At 47.5% G+C, this 20,155-nt stretch overlaps 1 protein-coding gene across 7 annotated transcripts in view; it reads left to right on the top strand.

Moving 5' to 3' along the window:
- The window catches only part of AGAP1 (ArfGAP with GTPase domain, ankyrin repeat and PH domain 1), a 287,855-nt gene that overhangs the window by 36,432 nt on the left and 231,268 nt on the right, over nt 1-20,155 (top strand). The window contains exon 1 of one of the 7 annotated variants that reach the window (XM_042874287.1): nt 15,122-16,172. The exons of the other annotated variants lie outside the window; for them this stretch is intronic. Within the exon in view, the coding sequence (XP_042730221.1) occupies nt 15,146-16,172 (1,027 nt within the window). The 5' untranslated portion in view covers nt 15,122-15,145. Of the gene's footprint in view, nt 1-15,121; nt 16,173-20,155 lie in introns of those variants that run through there. 7 annotated transcript variants of the gene reach the window in all.

Below are 20,155 nucleotides of genomic sequence, written 5' to 3'. Positions count from 1 at the left end.
TCATGGTCAAAATGGGAAATCTTTCCATCAAGCTCCATGGAGGGGAAAAAAAAAATAGCTACAAGGAGGGAAATGTGCAGATGTTCCCATCAGAAATTCAGTGCAGAAGTGCAGTCTTCTGATTTGCTCATGAGAAGGACAGAGAACAGTTAATTTGCTGAAAATAAGATTAATGCTCCCAGACTGCAGAGGGGGATGAAGTGAGGAATTGCTTTCTGTTTGAATAATGGGTAGGGAACTGAGAAAGCAATTTTAGGTAGCTGATGTATTTCTCTGAACTTCGTAGCCCTGAATGCTCAGCTGTTGGAATGCAGTTACAAAATGCTACTTTCTTATTCTAGGATGTGTGCACGTCAGTGCATCCTTTTCCCTGATGCTCCGTGTAGCAATGTTAGGACTAAAGGAGAATATCAATTACCTGCAGTGTTCTGGTATGGCAAAAACCTGACTGATAATGCAAAGGGAAATGCAGGTCTTGTCCTGCCTGTGTGAAGTAATTGCATAAGTCTAGAAATATTCTGTTGTGTGCATGGCGTGAAAAAAGTCCTCAGGGTGCTGGGTAATATTGTGATAATGATAAATGAAGGTTGGATGGCTGTAACAAAGTTGAAGATGGCTTAATTGAGTATTGTGACAAACGTGGGGAAATGTATGTGTGGGTGTTGCCACGGTGAGAGAGTGTACAAGAGTGGGATCTTGGGAATTCAGCTCTACAGCTTCAAATGGACATATCTAAAAGTTGGGCTGGAGGAGGAGACCATGGTGTCTTCAGTGATCTTGCTGTTGGTGGCAATCTTTTAGCTGCGTAGACTCGGCATTTTGCTGCAGTAGTGGATTGTTTCAGTGCTCGCAGCTGCCTTAAGCTGATCCCGTGGCTGCGAAACATTCTTGTCTCCTAGGTGGGTCTGCTCATCTTTCCTTATGGTCCTGTCCTCCCGCCGGTGGATTTACAAAGCATAAAACTGTTGTTTAGACTGAAAACTGTCTAGAAATAAACCAAGTCAAGCTTTTGGGTAGGCTTATTACCCACCGTGCTAATACTATGACCAGTGTTAATTTATCCAGGGTCTGTCTAAGGCTGGTGTCTCCAAAATACAGTGTGTTAGCCAAAAAGTCGTATCTGGGAGATATCCGGTGCCACAGGATTCCCCTTCTCTAAGTCCAGAATACCTGAGGTATTAGCTAATGCTAACAGTAAGTATGATGAAAGTGGTTTTTCCTTTTGTGCTTTTGCCTCAAATCTTCTTTATCCCTGAATCTAGAACCTTAAGGCTGACTTTGAGTCTTCCCTGGGGCTTTCTGTCAGAGGCTTTAGGTGGGACCGTTCTCCTCATTATATCTTGTCCTGCCTATGCAGGTCCAAAGGCTGCTGCATGAGCGGTCTGTTCAGTTTGTTTGAGGGCTTGTTGTTCAGGACTCCATGTGAGATCGTTCTTCTGGGTCACTTGATAGAGAGGTTTTGCAATCAGACTGCAATCCAGAATATGTGTTTTCCAGAAACCCACAATGTCTAAGAAAGCTTGTTTCATTTTTGCTAGTTGAAAGGGAATGGGAAGGTCTCATTCCCTGTGTCTTCCATAGGCTGGCTTTTGGAGGAGCAAGCTAAAAAGCATACTTGCTTCTAAGAGATGGTTCCCAAAATGCAGGGATGATGGCTGCGCTGAGTACAAATGTGAATAGTGCTTCTGTCATGTCCTACACGAGTGTCAAACAGCATGCAGCAAGGGAGTGGAACCAGAAGCAACCTTTAACCAGCCCCCAAGATGATAAATAGCAAGGCAGGAAGCACACACAGCAAGGAAGGGTCTACCTAAATCAAATCTGAGAGCAAATAAATCAGCTTCATGACAAGCAACTATTAAATGTCATTACTACAAATGATAAACAGCTCTCCCAGTTTTACAGTTCAGTGTGGTGCCATTCAGTATGTGACATCCCTTTGGCCAGTCCGGGTCAGCTGTCATGGTTCTGTCCATTTTTGTTTTACAGTATAGAAGTAAAATACAAAAGAACTTCCAAGCTTACTTGATTCTACTTAAAATTATTCTGCAAATAATTATCCTTTTCAAGGAAATTTTGTGCCACTGGATGCTGCCTGGCTGAGCATCAAGAGTCGAGTACGTGTTGCATAATTAGCCACAAACTTTATATCTCTTGCTCATATATTGTCCTCTTCAACTCTTGTTTTAAGCACCTGAAAACGCACTGCTGATAATGCAGCTTGCTGAAGAGCTCTTCTGTTCTGCTGGGTTGCAAAAGATCTTGGAAGCAGGACGTGTTACAGCTGCAAAGGGGTTTAGGACTGTTTGAGCGGGCAGTCCATCTCAGATCAGGCTTTGATCCAAGAAACCCTAGCTGATTTCCTAATGCTCTTAGTTCTGGTGATGTTTTACCTTCATTTTGAAACATAGCCTTCTATTACCACATGTAACTGAAACCACTATTTGCAGCTGCAATTGGATGCTTGCCAAGCAAGATATCCTGATATGTATTTCATTTTGGCGATGGAAAACCACTAAACATGAGCCAGAGATAACTTCCGAGTGTTTACAAGCGAGTAATGTGTGTTACAAGAACGTTAGGGTATTGTGGGTTTACCTTACTATTTTATTTCTCATGCTGAATGAAGAAAAGTCTGGCAAGTGTAAGAGATGAAATTTGGCACACAAATGTCCTGCTAGATGTAAAAAAAAAAAAAAAAAAAAAAAAGTAGAAAGAAATGCAGTATAGCAGTGCTTGATTTAGCTTTAGCCTTAGGTTATTTTTAATGATTACTGTGGCTGTCAGCATTGAAAGGCCCAAGCTCATTTCTTTCTCTAGGAGGCTGGGAGTGGTGAGCCATCTCTGCTCAGCACTGGTGAGGCCATATCTGGAGTCCTAGTATTAATGCTGGGCAAGAAAGGTAGGAATTCACTTCTGCAAATCCAGTGCAGATCCAGAAGATGATTCAGGACCTGGAGCATCTTTTGTGTGGGTAGAGGCTGAGAGAGCTGAGCCTCTTCGGCCTGGAGAAGGGAAGGCTCTTTGGACCTCCCCAGTATGTCTGAAGTACCTGATGGGTGGAGATTGATAGAGGCACACCCCTTCCATTAGTGCCTGCGGATGGGACAGCAGGTGGTCTGAACACAAGAAGATATTTCTTGGCCATGAGAGTGATCAGGTACTGGAATGGGATGCCCAGAGATGGTGGAGCCTTCACTGGAAGGGTGCTCAGAACCCAAACAGTCCCAGGCCTGGGATACCTGATTTTAGTGACCTCCTTGGACTAGATCACCTGTGGAGGTTCCTGCTGACCTGAACCATTCTGATGATCTGCGAATGGAGGAAAAGAGGATTCCTGTATCTGATAAATGCAGTGGGAACTTGTGGTGTATTTTATTTGTCTAGGTAATTCAGCTGCAGATGTCTAACTTGCTATTGTGAGGGCCGTTTTCCATGCTTCTCCAATGGAATTTAACTTAGCAGAGGAAAGTTATGCTGTTTAGAAGCACAGCAGTACTGTGATTGTCATTTCAGTTTGAGAAGTTCAATAGCCTTGATTTTGGACAACCGAAAGCTGGATTTCAAGCTTGTAAATCAAGTTGGTATGCCGAATATAAAGCACTTCCATGAGAATCATAACGTTACGAGTGACAGCGCTGGAGTCCTCAGAGCTGGTATTTCTGTTACAGTTCAGTTCAGTTGGAGGCTGCTGTAGATTTCCCAGTTGTATAAGCGTGGTGGGAAATTCTGTGGGCTGGAGCAGATTGGAAAGACAAACTTCCTGGGTATCTCCTCTTGAGAAAAATTGCCTTTGGACTGAACATCTGTTTTGCTGTCTTAAAAATAACATTTAGCATTATATTTGCCTAACAGAGTAAATTGTGAATGCGTGCAAAACTGCTTGGTTGTTTTTCTCTCCATTGTGCGTATAAATATGTAAAGATAGATAAGCAAGACTGTAAAAATCAGAATGTACATATTTGGCAATATTTAAGCTAGGATTGTATTGGAAAAGGCATGAGCTTTTGAAATGAACAACGAACATTTCATCTGTAAGCATCTGTGTGAAACCCTTCATGAGATGAGATGCTTTGGTGCGTGAAAACAGCAGGTATGAACATCGGCATCTCACTTTATCAGTGGGTCGTTTTGAGGCCTGTGAGAAGAAGGAAGTGTTTGTAGAATGAAGTGTCTGTGTGTGTTAAAGAGTAGAAAGAATGTAAATATTTAGATCACTTCTTATTTTGCCTCTAGTTCTGTAAGCTCCCTAAAATTACACTGCTGAAAGCAAGAATACTTGTTTGCTTGGCAGAGCGAATTGAGGTCAGTTTGGCAGCAGAGGTTCTCCGTCAGCTACGTCTGGCCCAACGAGATGCTTCTGAGAATGCTGAGGAGTGTCCTGTGTAATTGTAGAGCTGTGGTCTGTTGTCTTGGAAGGTCGTGGGGAAGCTCCTAGTGATGGCTCCTTTGGGAGGTACCCTGCCAGGCTGAGGAAACGTGCAGCAGGAGGGCGAGAGGCAAGAGCAAGATGGAAAAGGAGAGGTTCTGATCAGATACCAAGAAAAGCTTTGAGCAGCGAATTGGAGTAGGTAATCTTTAGAAGCCATATAGGACCTAAGGTCTTATGTATGACTGGGGAGAGCAGAGGCAAGGTTTATACGACCTCTTCATGTTTCCAATTGGATCCTTGTGCATTCAAATATTTAGGGTAGTAAGCTAGCATGACTTGAATGCTCAACTTGTCTTTAATGGTAAGAAGAGAAACATTTGTGCGCAGGCAGAAACTGCTGAATATCTTGGATGTATTTCTGCTTTGAGAGTCTGCTTGATCACTGTTAGCCTGTTTGTAGAAGGTGAAGTTGCATCTTGGTTTGGGTGGCAATTCCAGTTGCATTCAAACCCACGTTCCCCACTGGGAAGTCATTACTGGGTTCTTGGCTGCTGTGCTGGATCTGATAACTGAGGCTCAGTGATGAGTGGTGGGATGGCTTTGAGCAGCCCGAGCTTCTAGCATGGCTTTTAAGTGTTGTGTATCTTGATGTTAATTGCAGAATACTCTGAAATTATCTCAAAGCTTGTTGCTAGCTCCAGCTTTAAGAATCCTTTTGCTTTTGGAATTACTTGTCTGAATACCAACATAGGGTACTGTAGACATCCATTGCTCTCTACAGCTGTTGTTTTTACTTGGTGCAGTGCATTGAGCCTGTCTCCTCCAGCCTCCTCCAAGTAATACAAGATTGCATATGAAACTTTAAGTGGAATCAAGAAGGTGACTTTTTGCTAGCGTGCCTGTGTAAATATTTGAGTGATTAGGAATATGTTGGCAATAGTAGATCGATACTGATTGATTAAGCTTGTAGAAAGAACTGTATTAGTTCATTTCAGAAGCTTTGTGCCTTTTTTGTACTTGGAAGGAGTGCTAACAAGGCTTAGCTTCATATACGTCTGTTCATGTCAGTGTGCTCTTCTGCTGTACTTATAAAATAGTAAGAGGAATGACTTGAAAGTGCTGGAAATCATGTGAAGATGAGTTCTAATGTATGATCATGGGTAAAGAGCACGGTATATGGCATGGGAAGCACCTCCATGCAAACTGGAAAGGCTTCAGGGTGAAACATTGTCTTGGTGTGGGTGTAGTACTGCAGTTCCACTGAGCAGTGCTCTGGCTGGGAAGTAATGGGAACTCAGCCTAGCAGCCTTTCACATGGTGGCCGCGTTACTGAATGACCTCTATTTCCACCCCGTCATATCTGGTGCTTGGTGTAAAGTCCTCATAGTTCTGATACTGAGCGTTTGTTTGTTTTCACTTCCATAATGTTTGAAAAAGAGTCTTGTAAAGAATGTTAATTTGGACACGGTGCTTCTTCTGTAAACGATATTCCCAAATTAGCTTATTTAGGCTTATTAATTTTTAATTACATCAAGAGACAGTATTGCACTATCAGTGTGACTTCAAAGAGATTTTCTTTTCGTGTTACAGAAATGTTATAAATAGTCCTCACTGTATTTTCTTGTTTGTAGGCTCTGTGTACTATTGCTTTGCTTCCCAGGAATAACAAGATCTTGCACACATTCTTTCATTTGAAGTGCAATGAAATGCACGGTAGTTGCAGGTAGCCCCGATCAGCAATTGGAAATGCTTCAGCATAAGCTACCTGAGACTCAGTCTGAGCTGCCAGGTCTGACAATAAAGGACTTCTAAGGCAGCAGTCTGTTTTCCCAAAGGGAATTGTCACAAGTTCTGTTGCTTTAGTATGGGCAGCCTGGTCTGGTGGTTGGTGACCCTGTATTTTGAAACTAGATGAGCGCTGTGGTCCTTTCCAACCCAGGCCATTCTAGGATTCTAGTATATTGAAGGAGTGAGGGCTGTAGTGTGTGCACGTTGTTCACCATTGTTGTTCACCAATGTTGCAATGGAACATTGATTTTTGGCGTGGGAAATTTTTCTCCTTGATGGAAGGGAAGCTTATATGATGAGTATTAATAAAGAGGTCAAGATATCAAATGCTTTTTTAGCCTCAGCTTCACCACCGCCTCTGGAATGCCAGGTTCCAGAAACCAGGCTAGAAGGTGAAGTAAGGAAGAGGCATCTTTTGTGGATGAGAATCAAGTTGGGGAGTACGTGTGCAATCTGACATCCAGCAGTCTGTGGGTCCTGTTGGAATGCACTGACGAGCTCTGAGGGAGCTGGCAGATGTCATGGTGAGGCTGCTCTGTAATCTTTGCTTGACCACAGCAATTGGGAGAAGTGCCCCAAGACGATGAAAATGTGATGAAACACATCCTAGGAACCAGGCACATGTGAAAGAAGAATACCAGCAGCGGTCAACGTGGGTTTTCCAAGGCTAGTCATACCTGCCCAACCTGATGAGCTCTGTTGGCTAGCCCAGTGGATGAGGAGAGCAGTGGATATTCCCAGGCTGTCACCCTTGAGATCCTCATAGTGAAGCTGTTGAGGTATGGGCTAATATTAGAACTGCTCTGCCAAGTATATTAAGCTTCTACAAATTTTTTTTAGAGAAAGAATATAGGAAAGGGGCTGAAAAACAAAATGCACCAGCAGTCTCTAAAAGAAACTCTTGGTTGAAATGAGCATCCATCCTCTGATGATGTCGTTGACTGCTCTCCTAGTATGAACTGTTCCCTCGGCTAAACTAGTCTCCCTATGGCTGTGAAAGATTCATTTATGGTAGCTGCTGCTCTCTAATAGCAGGTAATGTTTTGATGAAGGAAGGAAGCCTGGAAATAGTATTTTAAAGACAACAAGGCAAAGTGTGGAGATGGCACTTTTCTCACGAATGGGTTTGTCATCAGCTTGGCTTTCTCCTTAGTCAGAGCCAGGACTTAGTGGTCGCAGCGTAAATACAGTTCCACCTGTATTTTGGTTTATGTGGCACAATTACAAATTTGATTCATCTGATTTTTCTTACAGTAAAGAGCTGTTTCCAACTTGAGATAAAAAAAAAAAAGTGGTGCTAACAGTAGATTTTTCTACAGAGTAATGAAAAAACAGATATTGCAAATTACATCTTCCTCTTCCCCACCGCAAGAAAGTACACAGAAAACCACCACCACTAAAAGCAACAGCACCACCAACAAACAAAACCAGTAACTTTTTCTAGAGGGGAATACTTTTAGCTGGTTTTGTCTGCTTCAGTTATTTCCTCTATCTATTAGCAGTGCAGAATGTGCTGGTGAGCAGAAGCTCAGCACTGGGATGAGGTGTGACTCGAGGTGCCTACCTGATGGCAGTGGCACTGTGTTGGAGCAGAGAATCTACCCCAAGAGCTGGGGTCTGCTGTCTGGGGAATGTGTTGCACAACTTGTGTGCTTCCTGGATGCTTGACCTTGCTGGATGAACTTGAAAAATTGCAATTGCATCAAGAGAATTAGGTGATAAAATGACTTTTGTTTCTACACATGCTTTGCTTACAATAACAAAGCTGTTGTAGAGCAGAACGTGGCAGGAGTAAAGCCTTGTCATTGGCAAATGTATTTTTTTTGTTAGTTGGCAACGAGAGATCCTCATCTGTCCTGAATAAAATCTGAAAATGCACGGTTGATGACATTAGCGAGGAACTCCCCAAAAGCAGTGCTGCATAACTCTCTGTGCATCTGTTGCCCCTTCCTTGTACTGCTGATAAAATGAGCAGTTGTAGACAAAGATGGAGCATGCCAGTGGTTCTGTGGTGTTCTTCCCATTTCTGTCACATTCCACCTCTTGCTTCATGTTCACCTTTGATTCCTAAACACGAATAGCAGGAATAGGTGATGTTTTCTCAGCTTCTCATGCTGTGGAATAATTGGGTATTGCCTGCGTTGACAGAATTATTTGGCGTCCTAGTTTAGGTCTGTTGGAATAGTTGGCATCTCATGAGGCTTTTTAATGGCTGATGTAGAAGGCTGTGCTTTTATGATGTTTTAAGGGATTCAGATATCTGTATTTAGAGATCATCCTTCTATAAGCTGCTCTTCAAGCACCTGTTAGGTCACAAAGCTCCTGTGATGAGAAAATGGTTATCTGCTTTTAAACATGCTCCGTGGAATCAAAAAGCCCACTGACTTGACTTAATTGTTACAGTGGCTTTAGATGAGATTAAGTGGGCAAATGGATGAGATACCAGTGTGTGGTGGAGTTTAAGGGCTGGAGGTGTCTGTTTTAACATGAATTTAGTGTGGCAGCTCATCAAAAACAGTTTAAGCAGAGAGTTTGGGGCAATGGGAGAGAAGCAGAGAGCACCAAAGGCTCTCTGGTATATTTTTGGGTTTATGTGAGACTTCATTTTTTCTTGATGCTGTTGTCAAGCAGGAAGATAAGAATAGTAAGTACTTGAGGGTGCTTTGTTCAAGTACAGGTGAGTAATTAGCCACACAAGATACACTAAATAAATTAGGCCCCCCAGAAACTGCAAGATTAAATGTTGCAGTACTAACTTCCATAAGATGATGATGAATTGTAGTTGATCAGTAGGATGAAAAATGGAAAAGCCAGCAAAATATTGTTACTTCAGCTTAGTAATTGAAGAATATGTAGTCTACAGGGCAAGTTCACTTGCAAAGCGTCCTTTGTGTTGCAAGATCTAGGCTGTAGGACATGCCTGGATGGATATGCCATGAAGGACAGCAAAATGAAAGCAATAGCAACTCTGAAGATTTGCTTGGGAAAGGAGTTCTGCATCAGTTGTGCTCCATCTGCTCTTGCAAGGAAGCAGAGTCTTGCTGGAGATGTGTTCATCAGAGTGGTACATCACTGTGAAAAGCAAAGCAAAGCCATGAGCCAGCCAGCCTGAAAGCAGGACGTGTGAAATTGATTATTTTGCAGAGTGGGAGAAATTGTAAGGGACCTTGGGAGCTCCATGGTGCAGCCCTCATGGCAGGCAGAACTTCCTCTGCACGTGGAGCACGTGGAGGCTTCCCAGCTTCTTCCCCTGGTCACATTAGTAGAATCACCCACGTGTGCCTGTTGAAATCGCTGTAATTGAGTTTTTACAGGGCCTTTTTTAAAAGGAATTTGAATGATGTGCCTTAGTCTTGAAAGATGAAGTTGTTAAACATGGCAGCGAATTATTTTGGAAGAGCCATTTGATTTCTGGCCTGTTAGCCGCACGTGAAATTTTTGACAGGAATCTCGATAGGTTCTTCCATGTTCAATAATGTGTTCATTACAATGGTATTTCCTGAGCAGCTGTGCTTGCTTAGCTTTGGAGCTAAAACAGCAAAAGCGAGGAAGTGATTTTTCCAGCCCCCATTCTTTTTTTTCTTTTTTCTTTTTGCATGTAAGAAAATTGTTGGATGTTTTTTTTTTTTTTTTTTTATCCTGTTAATGGCATGGAAACTAGTTGACAAATGGTGGAGGGCAGAAGTAGAGGAAGGGGAGGTGGGGGGAAATGACCAGTTGCTGTGGTCTTGTAGAGTGACAGGCTCCAAGAACTTGCTTACTCTTTCAGAACTGGTCTAGTCAAAGTCCATAGGCAGAGTGGCGTTTCCACGTGGTTAGTAAGAAGTGCTTCTATTTCATGCAGATCTGAAGTGATCAAAGATGAGCCTTTCATGTTAAAACTACCCAGTAGACATTGAGCTGGTAGATGGTGTCCATCTTTGTGTTTCCTATCAGTGATGTGGTGTAAGAGTATGTGGAATGGTGCCCATCTCTAGTAGGGGAGTGTTGTACCTTCCTGCTGCACTGGAGCACAACTGCCAACTGTGTTGTGATAGCTCAGCTTTACACACACAGTCACTACTCTGGCCTCTTCAGATGTTGCAGCAAAATCTGTGCCTCAGTGCAGCTCTGTATGTACTCACTGCTGGGGATGATTGAAGTGGATGCTTGTAATGACTCCGTTTGCTTCTCACCTCTGTCTTTGCTTCGCTGCTGAGAAAACTGGCCCGATTTTCACACAGCGAGATCTGTGCTTCCGAGAGGCAAAGCCTGTAAGTAATTCACAAGGATTCCACTGCATGTTGTGTACTTGGCTGAAGCCAAAGGGACTGTGGTGCAGCACAGGGGCTCCTGTGCTCCTTCAGGATGCTCTTGGAACAGCAGAACCAAGCTGGAGCTGCAGAAAGTGGCCATGCTGTGGAGGTAGTTAGGAGATAGGATGTAGTTGCTGGGTAAATAAAGACTTAGCAAGTTATATATGAATTGAAGTGTTTGGGATTGCTGGCTTTGCATGGTCAGTTTCACCACTTCTAGGCACTTACGTACCTCTTGGCTTGGTCTGGTGCTTTCAATACCTATCACAGACATCTTTGTGTCTGTTAGCCCCAGAGTGGCTTGAAAACCCTACTGTGTTCATTTTCTGTTGAATTCTTTTCTACTGCACTAGATTGCTTGAAAATGGGGGCTGTAAACAGCTTCTACAGATGCTGTGATCTGCTCAGTTACAGAACAGCATTAAGCAAGCTTTTAATGCGAGTCCTCTGTAATGCACAGGTGGCTTATTGAATCCAGTAACTGGAGGGCCAGGGGTCTGGGCCATTTCCATCCATCTGCCTTTATGGAAGCAGAAGGGGTGCTTGTGTAATTGTGTGCAAATCATAGGCTTAGCATGCAGATGTTTGTGCAGAGTAAACAAAATGTGTGGGTATGTGTTCAGAGTGGACTTGAGTTTGAATCTGAAACAGCACTTCCTTTCTGAAGTTGTGAGAAGATGCATCACAAGCCTCTGTTCCTTGAGTGCCCTTTGGCCTGGGAATATGGAATAGCAGTACTGAGAACAATAGCTGTGCTACAGATGCTGTAGCTGAGAGGTTGCCTATTCCTCATCTTAGTACATTTTCATACCATCTGAAGCCTCTGGATTTATAGGATTTGAAAAAGTCTGTCTAGGCTTCATGCAGATAGTAAGTTGACCTTTGCCCAGAGAGGCTGTGGATGCCCCAACCTGGAGGTGTTCAAGGCCAGGTTGGATGGGGCCCTGGGCAGCCTGGTCCGGTATTAAATAATATGGAGGTTGGTGGCCCTGCATGCAGCAGGGGGTTGGAGCTTCAGGATCCTCGAGGTCCCTTCCAACCCAAGCCATTCTATGGTCTTCAGTACTGAATTGGGTTGTGCCATTAATGAACAATTCACATGCTTCCAACCCTTGTTAGCTTAAATTTTAGTTTGAGTTCTGATAGGTTTTTTCCTCACTGCAGTACAATCTCTTTGAAGTATGTAAACGACTGGAGGTGAAAAGTGGCCTGCCTAAAAATGAGTAACACTAGATAGCTAGCAGGAACGTTTTCCCATTTCCTGAGAGATTGTTTTCCTGCTTCTTGCACCAAATGTAACAAGCAGGAGTCGGTCCTGAGTGTGAGCAGTTGGAACTGCGTGTTGATGCTGCCTGTTGGAATATTTTACTGGGTGTGATGAGGGTTAAAGGCACTGAGTGGGCTGAAAAGCACTTAATTTTAACAAAAGCAATATCCAAAATAAGGTAGAAAGGTTTTTGGAACTTACAGAGTTGTGTTTTTGTGTGTGGCTTTTACCTTCACAAGCTGTGTACTTAAACTGACGTTTTGAAGTGACATTGTATGTGAACTTTCATTGTTAACAGCCTGATAAGGGAGCACAGGGTGTGTAAAAAGGTGAGTTATCTTGTTTGTTCATGGAAGCTCTGGAATCTTTGCCTACCTGTGGCTGAAGGGCACCAGACAAACAGGGCAGTCCCTTCAGCCCCTCTTGGATGCTGATAAGACTAGGGGGAATGGCTTTAAGCTAAAGCAGGGGAGGTTTAGGTTGGATATCAGGAGGAATTTTTTCCCCCAGAGGGTGGTGAGGCACTGGCACAGGTTGCCCAAGGAGGCTGTGGATGCCCCATCCCTGCAGGCATTCAAGGCCAGGCTGGATGTGGCTCTGGGCAGCCTGGGCTGCTGGTTGGTGACCTGCACACAGCAGGGGGTTGGAACTGGGTGAGCATTGTGCTCCTTTTCAACCCAGGCCATTCTATGATTCATGCTGCCCTCCATGCTTTCTGAGCATCGCTAACAGAGGATGCCTTGCTGTGTTGGTATCTGAGAAGTGTCAGTGCTGACTTGTGTCTTGTCTTAAAGCTGGAAAGAATGGTGAGCAGAATTGTGTAGGTTATGTTGCCAGCACGCGTGGAAGCAAATCATAGAACTCATATTTCTTAAGGGCAGACGATACAGGTTGGCAGCCTAGATTAAAAAAACAAATAAAAAACAATGTGAAGTGGAAGCCAAATGCTGGGATCATCTCAGAGCAGATAGCAAGGCTGCAGAGAGCCAGTAATTTGCTGCTTTTGCAGAAGAGCTGGTGGAGCTGCAGGTAACTCAGCATTAGCATTGCAGGGAGAACTGGGAGCAGTTTTCCTTCTCTCCTGGTAACAAAGAGTTGTGTTGCATTTTCGGTGCACATCCCATCAGCCTGTTTCCATTTCCTGCTTGGCACCCAATGTTTTCAGGGCAGGAATATGATCCTATTGTGCTGACAGTAAGGCTGTTATTGACAGAAGTACTAACATCTCGCTGGTAGCTCCTCTTGTGGGATGCCTCTGTTCTTTGTCTTAGCAAAAAAATTGCCTGCGGTGAATTGGGGCAGATTTTAATGGACAAGTGCGTAGTGACAGAAGAACACAGATCAGTGGTTTAATGTAATAACCCCATGGCTTGAGAGACCTGGAGTTTGGTCTCTGTGTTGCCAGTACCCTCCAGCAGAATGCTGTTCTCATCCAGATGCCTCCTCTCATTTCCTCGTTGAGCACTGATCTGTAATGACAAACAGCGGATGGAACGCAATATTTCTAGAAGAGAGAAGTGAAATCACGTTAAAATAGGGGTGAGAATTGTTCAGGTGACCTAATTTCATCTTCTGTGAAGAATTTGTTAAAGGAACACATACTTGGAATCATACTGTGCATCTAGAGGTGAACTTGCTTTGAAACCCATGACATTGGGTTGTTGGAAAAGACAGCGCGGTGATGATTTGAATGGCTGGAAGTTATGAAAAAAAGAAAGTGAAGTGTGGGCACATAAGCAAAACAGCATCACAGGAGTTGAGCTTGCAGCGAAACAGGGAAACCCATCACATTGTTTTTGGGACTGCAACTAAGCATCAGGTGCTGCTGCTGCAGAAGCCACATTTTGTCCGGGCTCCCGGTAACGTTACTCGCTGGCAGTAGACTTGCCTTAATGATGCTTTTCCTCCCCTTTGCGTTCTGCTGTAGGTGAGCGGTCAGAGGCCCGGCTGGCAGCCACGTGGAATTGAATTCCAGGGCATCCTCCTGCGTGGGGACAGTGGTTGCACACGGCTGCCTCTGCGCTAGAGTTGCAGAGCCTTTCGGGGCACGGCGTGGCTGGGGGGCGGGTCGCTGCGATGGGTGCAGCATGAGGTCCGTGCTGGCAACAGCACAGCGACCAAAGCACAGCCTCGGTAGGAAAAAGGGGGTTTGGGAGAACCGAGGAGGTGCTTTGCTTAACAGGAGCCTGCCCGCCTCCCATCCCACGGCACGTCCATGCTTTCGTTACACCGCGGCCACGAGCGGGAGGACGAGGCTGCGAGCGGAGCTGGAGGAACGTGCCTCTCCGTCCGTGCCTCGGAGCGGCTCCTCACGGCTCTGCCGTGCAGGGCGGCTGAAAAATGGTTGGCTCGGCTGGGAGCGGGGAGCCTGCGCCTGGCTGCTGCAAAACGTGGCGTGGAGCGGGCGGCGGCTCCGCGTGCGTCCCAGCCTGTGGTACCCTAAGCGCGGCATCTCCGCTCGGTGAGGGGTCTGGGGTGAGAACGCAGCCACGCGGCCTGCAGTGATTTTGACATCGCCTCCCCTTGTGCCGTGTGTGTCTTGCGGTCATGCTGCTTGGCTGCTTTGCTTGAGGCAAAGCTTTTTTTCTTCTCCTTCCTCTGAAGCTCTTCCTGCCTATCATTGCTTTGACAGCATTGGGCTTCAGTTCTGATCAGTTACCTTCTCCCTTTCCTTCATTGTTTTTAGAGCTGGGTTAATTCTGACTCTTCGGTGTCAAAAAGGCAGTGTTGCTCTCAGTTTGCCCCGCACCTGAGATATCAGGACGTGCATCAGTTCAGCAGCCGTGCAGCCCGGCGGGAGGCTCCGGGCAGCATTTGCCTTCCCCTGTGAGGCTCTAGCACAGCAGAATTGCAGCTTAGGGCCGGGCCCGCTGTCTGGCGCTCGGAACGGCCGCTCCGCTCCCGGCAGCGCACTCCACCCCGGCTCTTGGTGCCGCCCGGCCGGAGGCTGCCGGGGCCGCGGCTTCCTGGGCTGGGGCCGGGCTGCCGCCGCCCGGTGCCGCCGCCGGAGCGGGAACGGCAGCGGTGCGGAGCGGCCGCGTCCCCTGGCAGCGCCCTGCCCGCGCAGCCGGCGCTAAGCGGGATTTACTCGGCCGCGAGAAAAGACAAGGCAGCCCAGGGGCGCAAAATACGCAAACGCGCGGTCCGCCGTAAACAATGAAACCGAAGGCTGCCGCCGCTCTAATCCTTTGAAAACCGGACCTGGCTGCTGGCGGCGCGCGTCGCGATCTGCAGGGCGGTGCGTGCGGGCGGTGAACGGCCGTGAGCCGCGCCGCCCCCCGCGCCGAGCCGGCGATGCGGGAACGCCGCGGCTGAGCGCCGGGAGCCTCGCTGCGGCGGGGGCGTGACGCGGGGCTCGCCTCGCAGAGTTCCGATCCGCGCTTCGGTCGGCATGGGGCTGGAGCCGCGCGGCTGAAAGCAGCCATGTATCTGCTGGACAGCAGCGAGCCGCCCGCCGCCGCCTCTCCCGAGAGGATGCAGCGGGGCACCCCGCAGAGGAAGACCGTCTACCGCATCTCCGTGACCATGGTGAAGAAGGAGCTGCTGGGGCCCGACGGCGGCGCGGAGCCGGCTCGGCGCGGACGGCGGGGAGGCGGGCAGCCGGGCTCCCGCAGCCTTCCCCGCGCCGGGCTGCTGCTGGTGGAAGAGGAGGAGGGCGAGGAGCGGGAGGAGGAGGGTGGCGAGGAGAAGGACCGCGTGCCCAGCCCCCGGGGCTTCCGCAACTTCAGGACCCTCAGCACCGGGCAGCTGGAGCTGGGCCGCCTCAAGGTGCCGCGGAGGAGCGCGCGGCCCCCCGCCGAGCCGCCCTTCGGCTGGCCGCGGCACCCCGGCGACCGGGAGGAGGCCGGCGCCGCTCCCGCCGAGGCCGCCGGGCCGGAGGCCGCGGGTCCGGGGCGCAGCCCGCGGAGGCAGCCAGGCGTGCTGCGGCGCAGCTTCAGCTTCAGGCAGTGGAGCGGCTCGGAGCTGCTGCGGGCGCCGGGCCGGGTGCGGAGGCACAGCAGCTCCGGCTGCCTCCCGGCGCCGGCCGCGCGGAGCGAGGAGGCCGCGGCGCCCGGCTCTCCGCCCGCGGAGCCGCCCGCCGCCGAGAAGCGTAACACGCTGGACGTGGGTGAGGTGCTGAGCAAGGCCGAGCCGCTCTCCGAGCTGGAGCGCTGGGAGCGGAGCAAGAGCAAGAACCGCACGCTGGATAACAGCGACCTGCAGCGGCTGTCAGAACGCCTGGGGCGGGAGGGCGCGCCCGGTGGGCCCGTGGCACACGAGCACCGCTTGCTGCGCTTCTTCAGCGGCATCTTCGCCCGCAAGGACGGCGCCTCCACGCTCTTCGGCGGCCCCCACGGCCGCTCCCCACGCGGCAGCTTCTCCAGGTCCAGAGCGTATTTCAGCAGCCTTCGCAGAGCCGCCGCCGACATCGAGTCCAGCTCGGAGAGCATCGATGGGTCCCCCCGCAAAGGTGCCTGCTCCTGAGACTGGGTGTTAAGGGGCCTTTGTGCACGAGGACAGGGAAACGCAGCTCTGGGAGCACCGGGCTGCGAGCGGACGGTGCTTTATGCCGTACTGCACATTTTTAAGTGCTTGGTTGTGTTTTCTCCTTAGATGTGCAGTGTGGTTCTGAGGAGAACACGTTAGGTGTGTCTTGCGAATGAAAAAGCACTTGGTGGATTCCCTGTGCTCGGGGATGGCAGGGTGAGAGAAGCACAGCCTGCTCAATTATGCTGTGGAAGCTGAGCTGCTGGCTGGCAGTATGTAGGTCACTGGGTGACCCAGTGCCACGCTGCGCTGGGCCTCCCTCCTTCTGTATGGACCTCTGGAATCCTAAAGATGAGTGATGGTGGCTGGAAATGTCTGCTGATGTGAGGGAGTAGGTGAACGTTGATGTAAATGCGTTGTAAGTCCTGCACTTCTGTTCCAAAGTATTTCAGTTGAGCTTGGTGTTTTCAAGAGCACGAGCTCAGAAGCCACACTCTTTCAATTATCTTCTTCTTTCCGCTAAGTACTTAACCAGCCAGTTGCTGCTAATGGCAGGTGGAGTCAGGCTGGGGTTTGTGTGTCCCTAGGATGCAGGAAGAACTTGGAAAATTTTCCATCCTGTTTGCTGTAGGATGGAAGTCAGGGTGACTGTCTGCGCTCTGCGAGGCACTGAAGGTACCCTGGTGGTGGTGGCTGGGACGTGTCAGACCAGAAATGCTGGTTGTGGAGCCTGTGATGCTACTTGCGCTTTAAAATCTTTATAATGTCTCTGGGATGAAGCATTTAACTATGGTACTTATACCTTGAGTGCTAAGAGCTGATCAAAGCGGTCAGTGATCTGCAGGTTGCTGCTTCTCTAAGCATAAAACTATCAGTTCAGCAGGTGGAGCATCCCTTGGAGCACAGGTACAGCAGAGAGCTTCACCTAGGGAACTTCAAAGAATGGCTTGATGGAAGGAAGCTTAAAACCCATCCAGTGCCAACCCCTGTGTCGTGGGCTGGGTGTACCTCACCAGTTTGGGCTGCCTAGGGTTCCATTCAGCCTGGCCTTGAAGGTCTCCATGCAGCACCCATGGCTTCTTTGGGCAGCAGCGCCAGGGCTTCACTGCACCCTGAGTACATGGGGTGAGACTGGAGCAAGAGCTGCTTCCCAGCTCTGCCAGCCCACTCAGCCCACTGGTGCTGCTCGGAGCGTGTCCAGGGATGAAGTGTGGGGAGCAAAGCTGTGTATTTAGAGCCAGTAACTGAGGAGTGTAAGGTTTTATTGATGTAGAGGCATTTATGTTGGTTCATAGTAGTCTTGGCGGAAATTGTGGTCTGACCTTGGTTCAAGTTTGAGGTAACCACAAGAGAGAGTTGCTTCATATGGCTGTGCTTGCCTGTCCCGTGCCGTTGCACTTAAACTGTTAAAGGGGAGAGCACAGCTATATATCCACAGAACACAGTCCTGTCAGTCTGGGGTAAGTTTAAGACTTGAGTTAACCAGTAACCAGTGATCTTCAGCGCCAAGACGTTCCGGAAGGGTTTTTGTGGATGTGCCAGTGTCATGTCTATCTGCTGGAAGTGAACTTTCAGTTGTGTTTTCCAGAAGGCATGCGTGTGTCCCAGGAGCAGCGATGCAGTCCCATGTGCTGCAGGGGGCTAACAGGGCTCCTATCTGCCCAGCATCTTCTGCTGCTTTTTTTCCAGACAAGTGCAGCTGAGGCTTCTGCTATTAGAAAAACGTCATCCTGTTGCAGAAGGCAAAATCATGCAGAGCCCTCTGTGCAAAGTTTCAGCTGTTACTTATTGGTGACTTTCCAGAAAGCTTAAGTTATTTTGTCCTTAATTTCCCCTGGTATTTCTGAAGAAGAAAAAGTCTCATGACATGCTATGATTTGCGTGCCAGATGTATTTTAGTGTTTTAAATTTGGAATGAGCTGCTGTTCAGTAAAGTCTTGTTGTGTCAACAGTATGGCTTCTTTTAGCTGAAGCAAAATTGGTGTGTTGCTGGCAGGGCTGTGCCTGGATTTTAAAGTAATAGTGGAGGAATCCTTAATTAAATGTTTTGTTGTCCTGTGTTGCCAGTTGTAAAGAGTTTATTACTTGAGACTTGCTTCCCACGTGACGTTGTGTGGTGCTGTGTGAGTTATATGACTTTGTACTTGCTCTCTACCACCTACCCAAGGCCCATAGAGAACGTACAAATTGAAAAGCACGCCTTTGACATTTTCAACTTGAAATAATCGCTCAGATATCCCAGTGCTGCCTGCGTGATGCATGTTGCAAATCTGTTCCTAATTACCTTGGTCATGTAATACTGTTCAGAACAAGCTGAAGCTCCAGATTTGTGAAGCGAGAGCGAGGAATATTTAAATCTGTGCATTTTTCTTGTTGCTATGAAATGGGTGGAGGTAGATTTGAGGCGAATTATTCTTGATACGGCCATTAAACCGTCTTTAAAAGCGTTGATCAGATTTCTTTCCAAGAGTTACTTTTGGAAAGGAAAGCTTAAGTGTGGGGAAGCATCTTCTGGTGGGAGCAGGAGCGTGGCACAGACCTGCCATGTGTTGGGATTAAGCACTTACCTTGTGTTCTCTGCAGTTGATGGTTGTGGGAAGGAGAAGGAAACTGAGGAGTGACCAGCTGGAGGCCTCCAGTCTCGATGCAGGGCTTCATTTGAGAATTCTTGTGAGCTCTGCAACGTCTCCTTGCTGCCCTGCTGTGGTTTTACATGTGCGTGCTGCTGGTGCTTTGTGTGCCAGCCCTGTGAGCTCATGGATGAGCAGGCTGAGCTTCACTGCGTGTGGAATTTGAACTGTATGGTGGAAACGTGTTGGAATGGGTTCCTTCCAGCTTCCCATGTCGTAGCTGAAGGTTTTTGGTGATGTGCTTCCCTTTTAACACTGGGAAGGCATTTCATTAAGTGGTCTGGAAGTCTTCTGGTGCTCATCTTACTTTTTCAGTTACTGTGCATGAATGCTGTGTAGGTGTTGTTATGAAAATAAGATCTAGAAGGTGAAGGAATTGCATTTTGGTTAAGCTTTGTCAAGCGCTGGCTAAAGGGGTTTTCATTATAATTTATTGGGCAGGTCCCGTGTTGAGCAGAATGGTTGCCAGCTGCACTGACACAACCAGATGATTAAGATCTGAACTGGTATTAAGGTCACTGGCTGAATTAAAGAATGAGATGGATTGATGTTTGCACAATATTAAGGGGTGTGCCAGATGCTAGATGTCATTGTGTTAAAATTAAAAAGAAATATGGAATTTCTATGTTAGCCTGTAACAAGTCGTTGGTTGGGTTCCCAATGGCAGTAATGGATGGCTTTCTTGTGTTATATCAATGAATTCTTCTGTAAAACTGTTGGAGAGGCATTCATCTCCACTCCCATAACTGGGCTGTATAAATTAGGTTCCCATATGTATTTATCTCTGCCTGCTGCTTGGGTTACCAGTGTTGGTAAGTTGTATTGGTGTAATGGAGCTCACGTGTAGGTGACTAAAGCACAATTTGTTCAAGGAAAAGGGCAATTAAAACGTGATGTTCTTGTAGTGTTCATTGCTGTTACTCGTCCTGAATTTGAGGATGCTCAGCGTGACTGGAAAGGTAAATTTAACCTGAAATTGTTAACTAATGCCAGTGAGCGTCAAGCTAAGGAAGGAACGTTTGATTTTCCTGAAGCAGAGTAGCACATGGGCTCTTTTGAGACCCAGGGAAAGGTTGAAATTACTCATAAGTGCTGCTTACTGAGGGGAGCTCCAGATTTCTCTATTTCAACCATTGGCAATGATGTAGTAGATTTAACAGTTCTTTTGCATGAGAAAAATGGAATTGCTTGTATCAGCTGTCAAACCACTATTGTTTTCAGGAGTTCAGTAGACAGCTCTGTGGCTGCATTTGGTTCCATAGCACGATGTTGTCTGTTGCAGAGTGCAGGCTCGTTAGTAGAGTTGCATTCAGATCTTGACTTCGTAGGTCAGCAC

The sequence above is a fragment of the Lagopus leucura genome, unplaced genomic scaffold, assembly GCF_019238085.1.
Source record: "Lagopus leucura isolate 7727_CA_CO unplaced genomic scaffold, USGS_WTPT01 Super-Scaffold_100012, whole genome shotgun sequence".
In the NCBI taxonomy this organism is placed as follows: Eukaryota; Metazoa; Chordata; class Aves; order Galliformes; family Phasianidae; genus Lagopus; species Lagopus leucura.
This window is presented reverse-complemented; position numbering and strand designations above follow the sequence as displayed.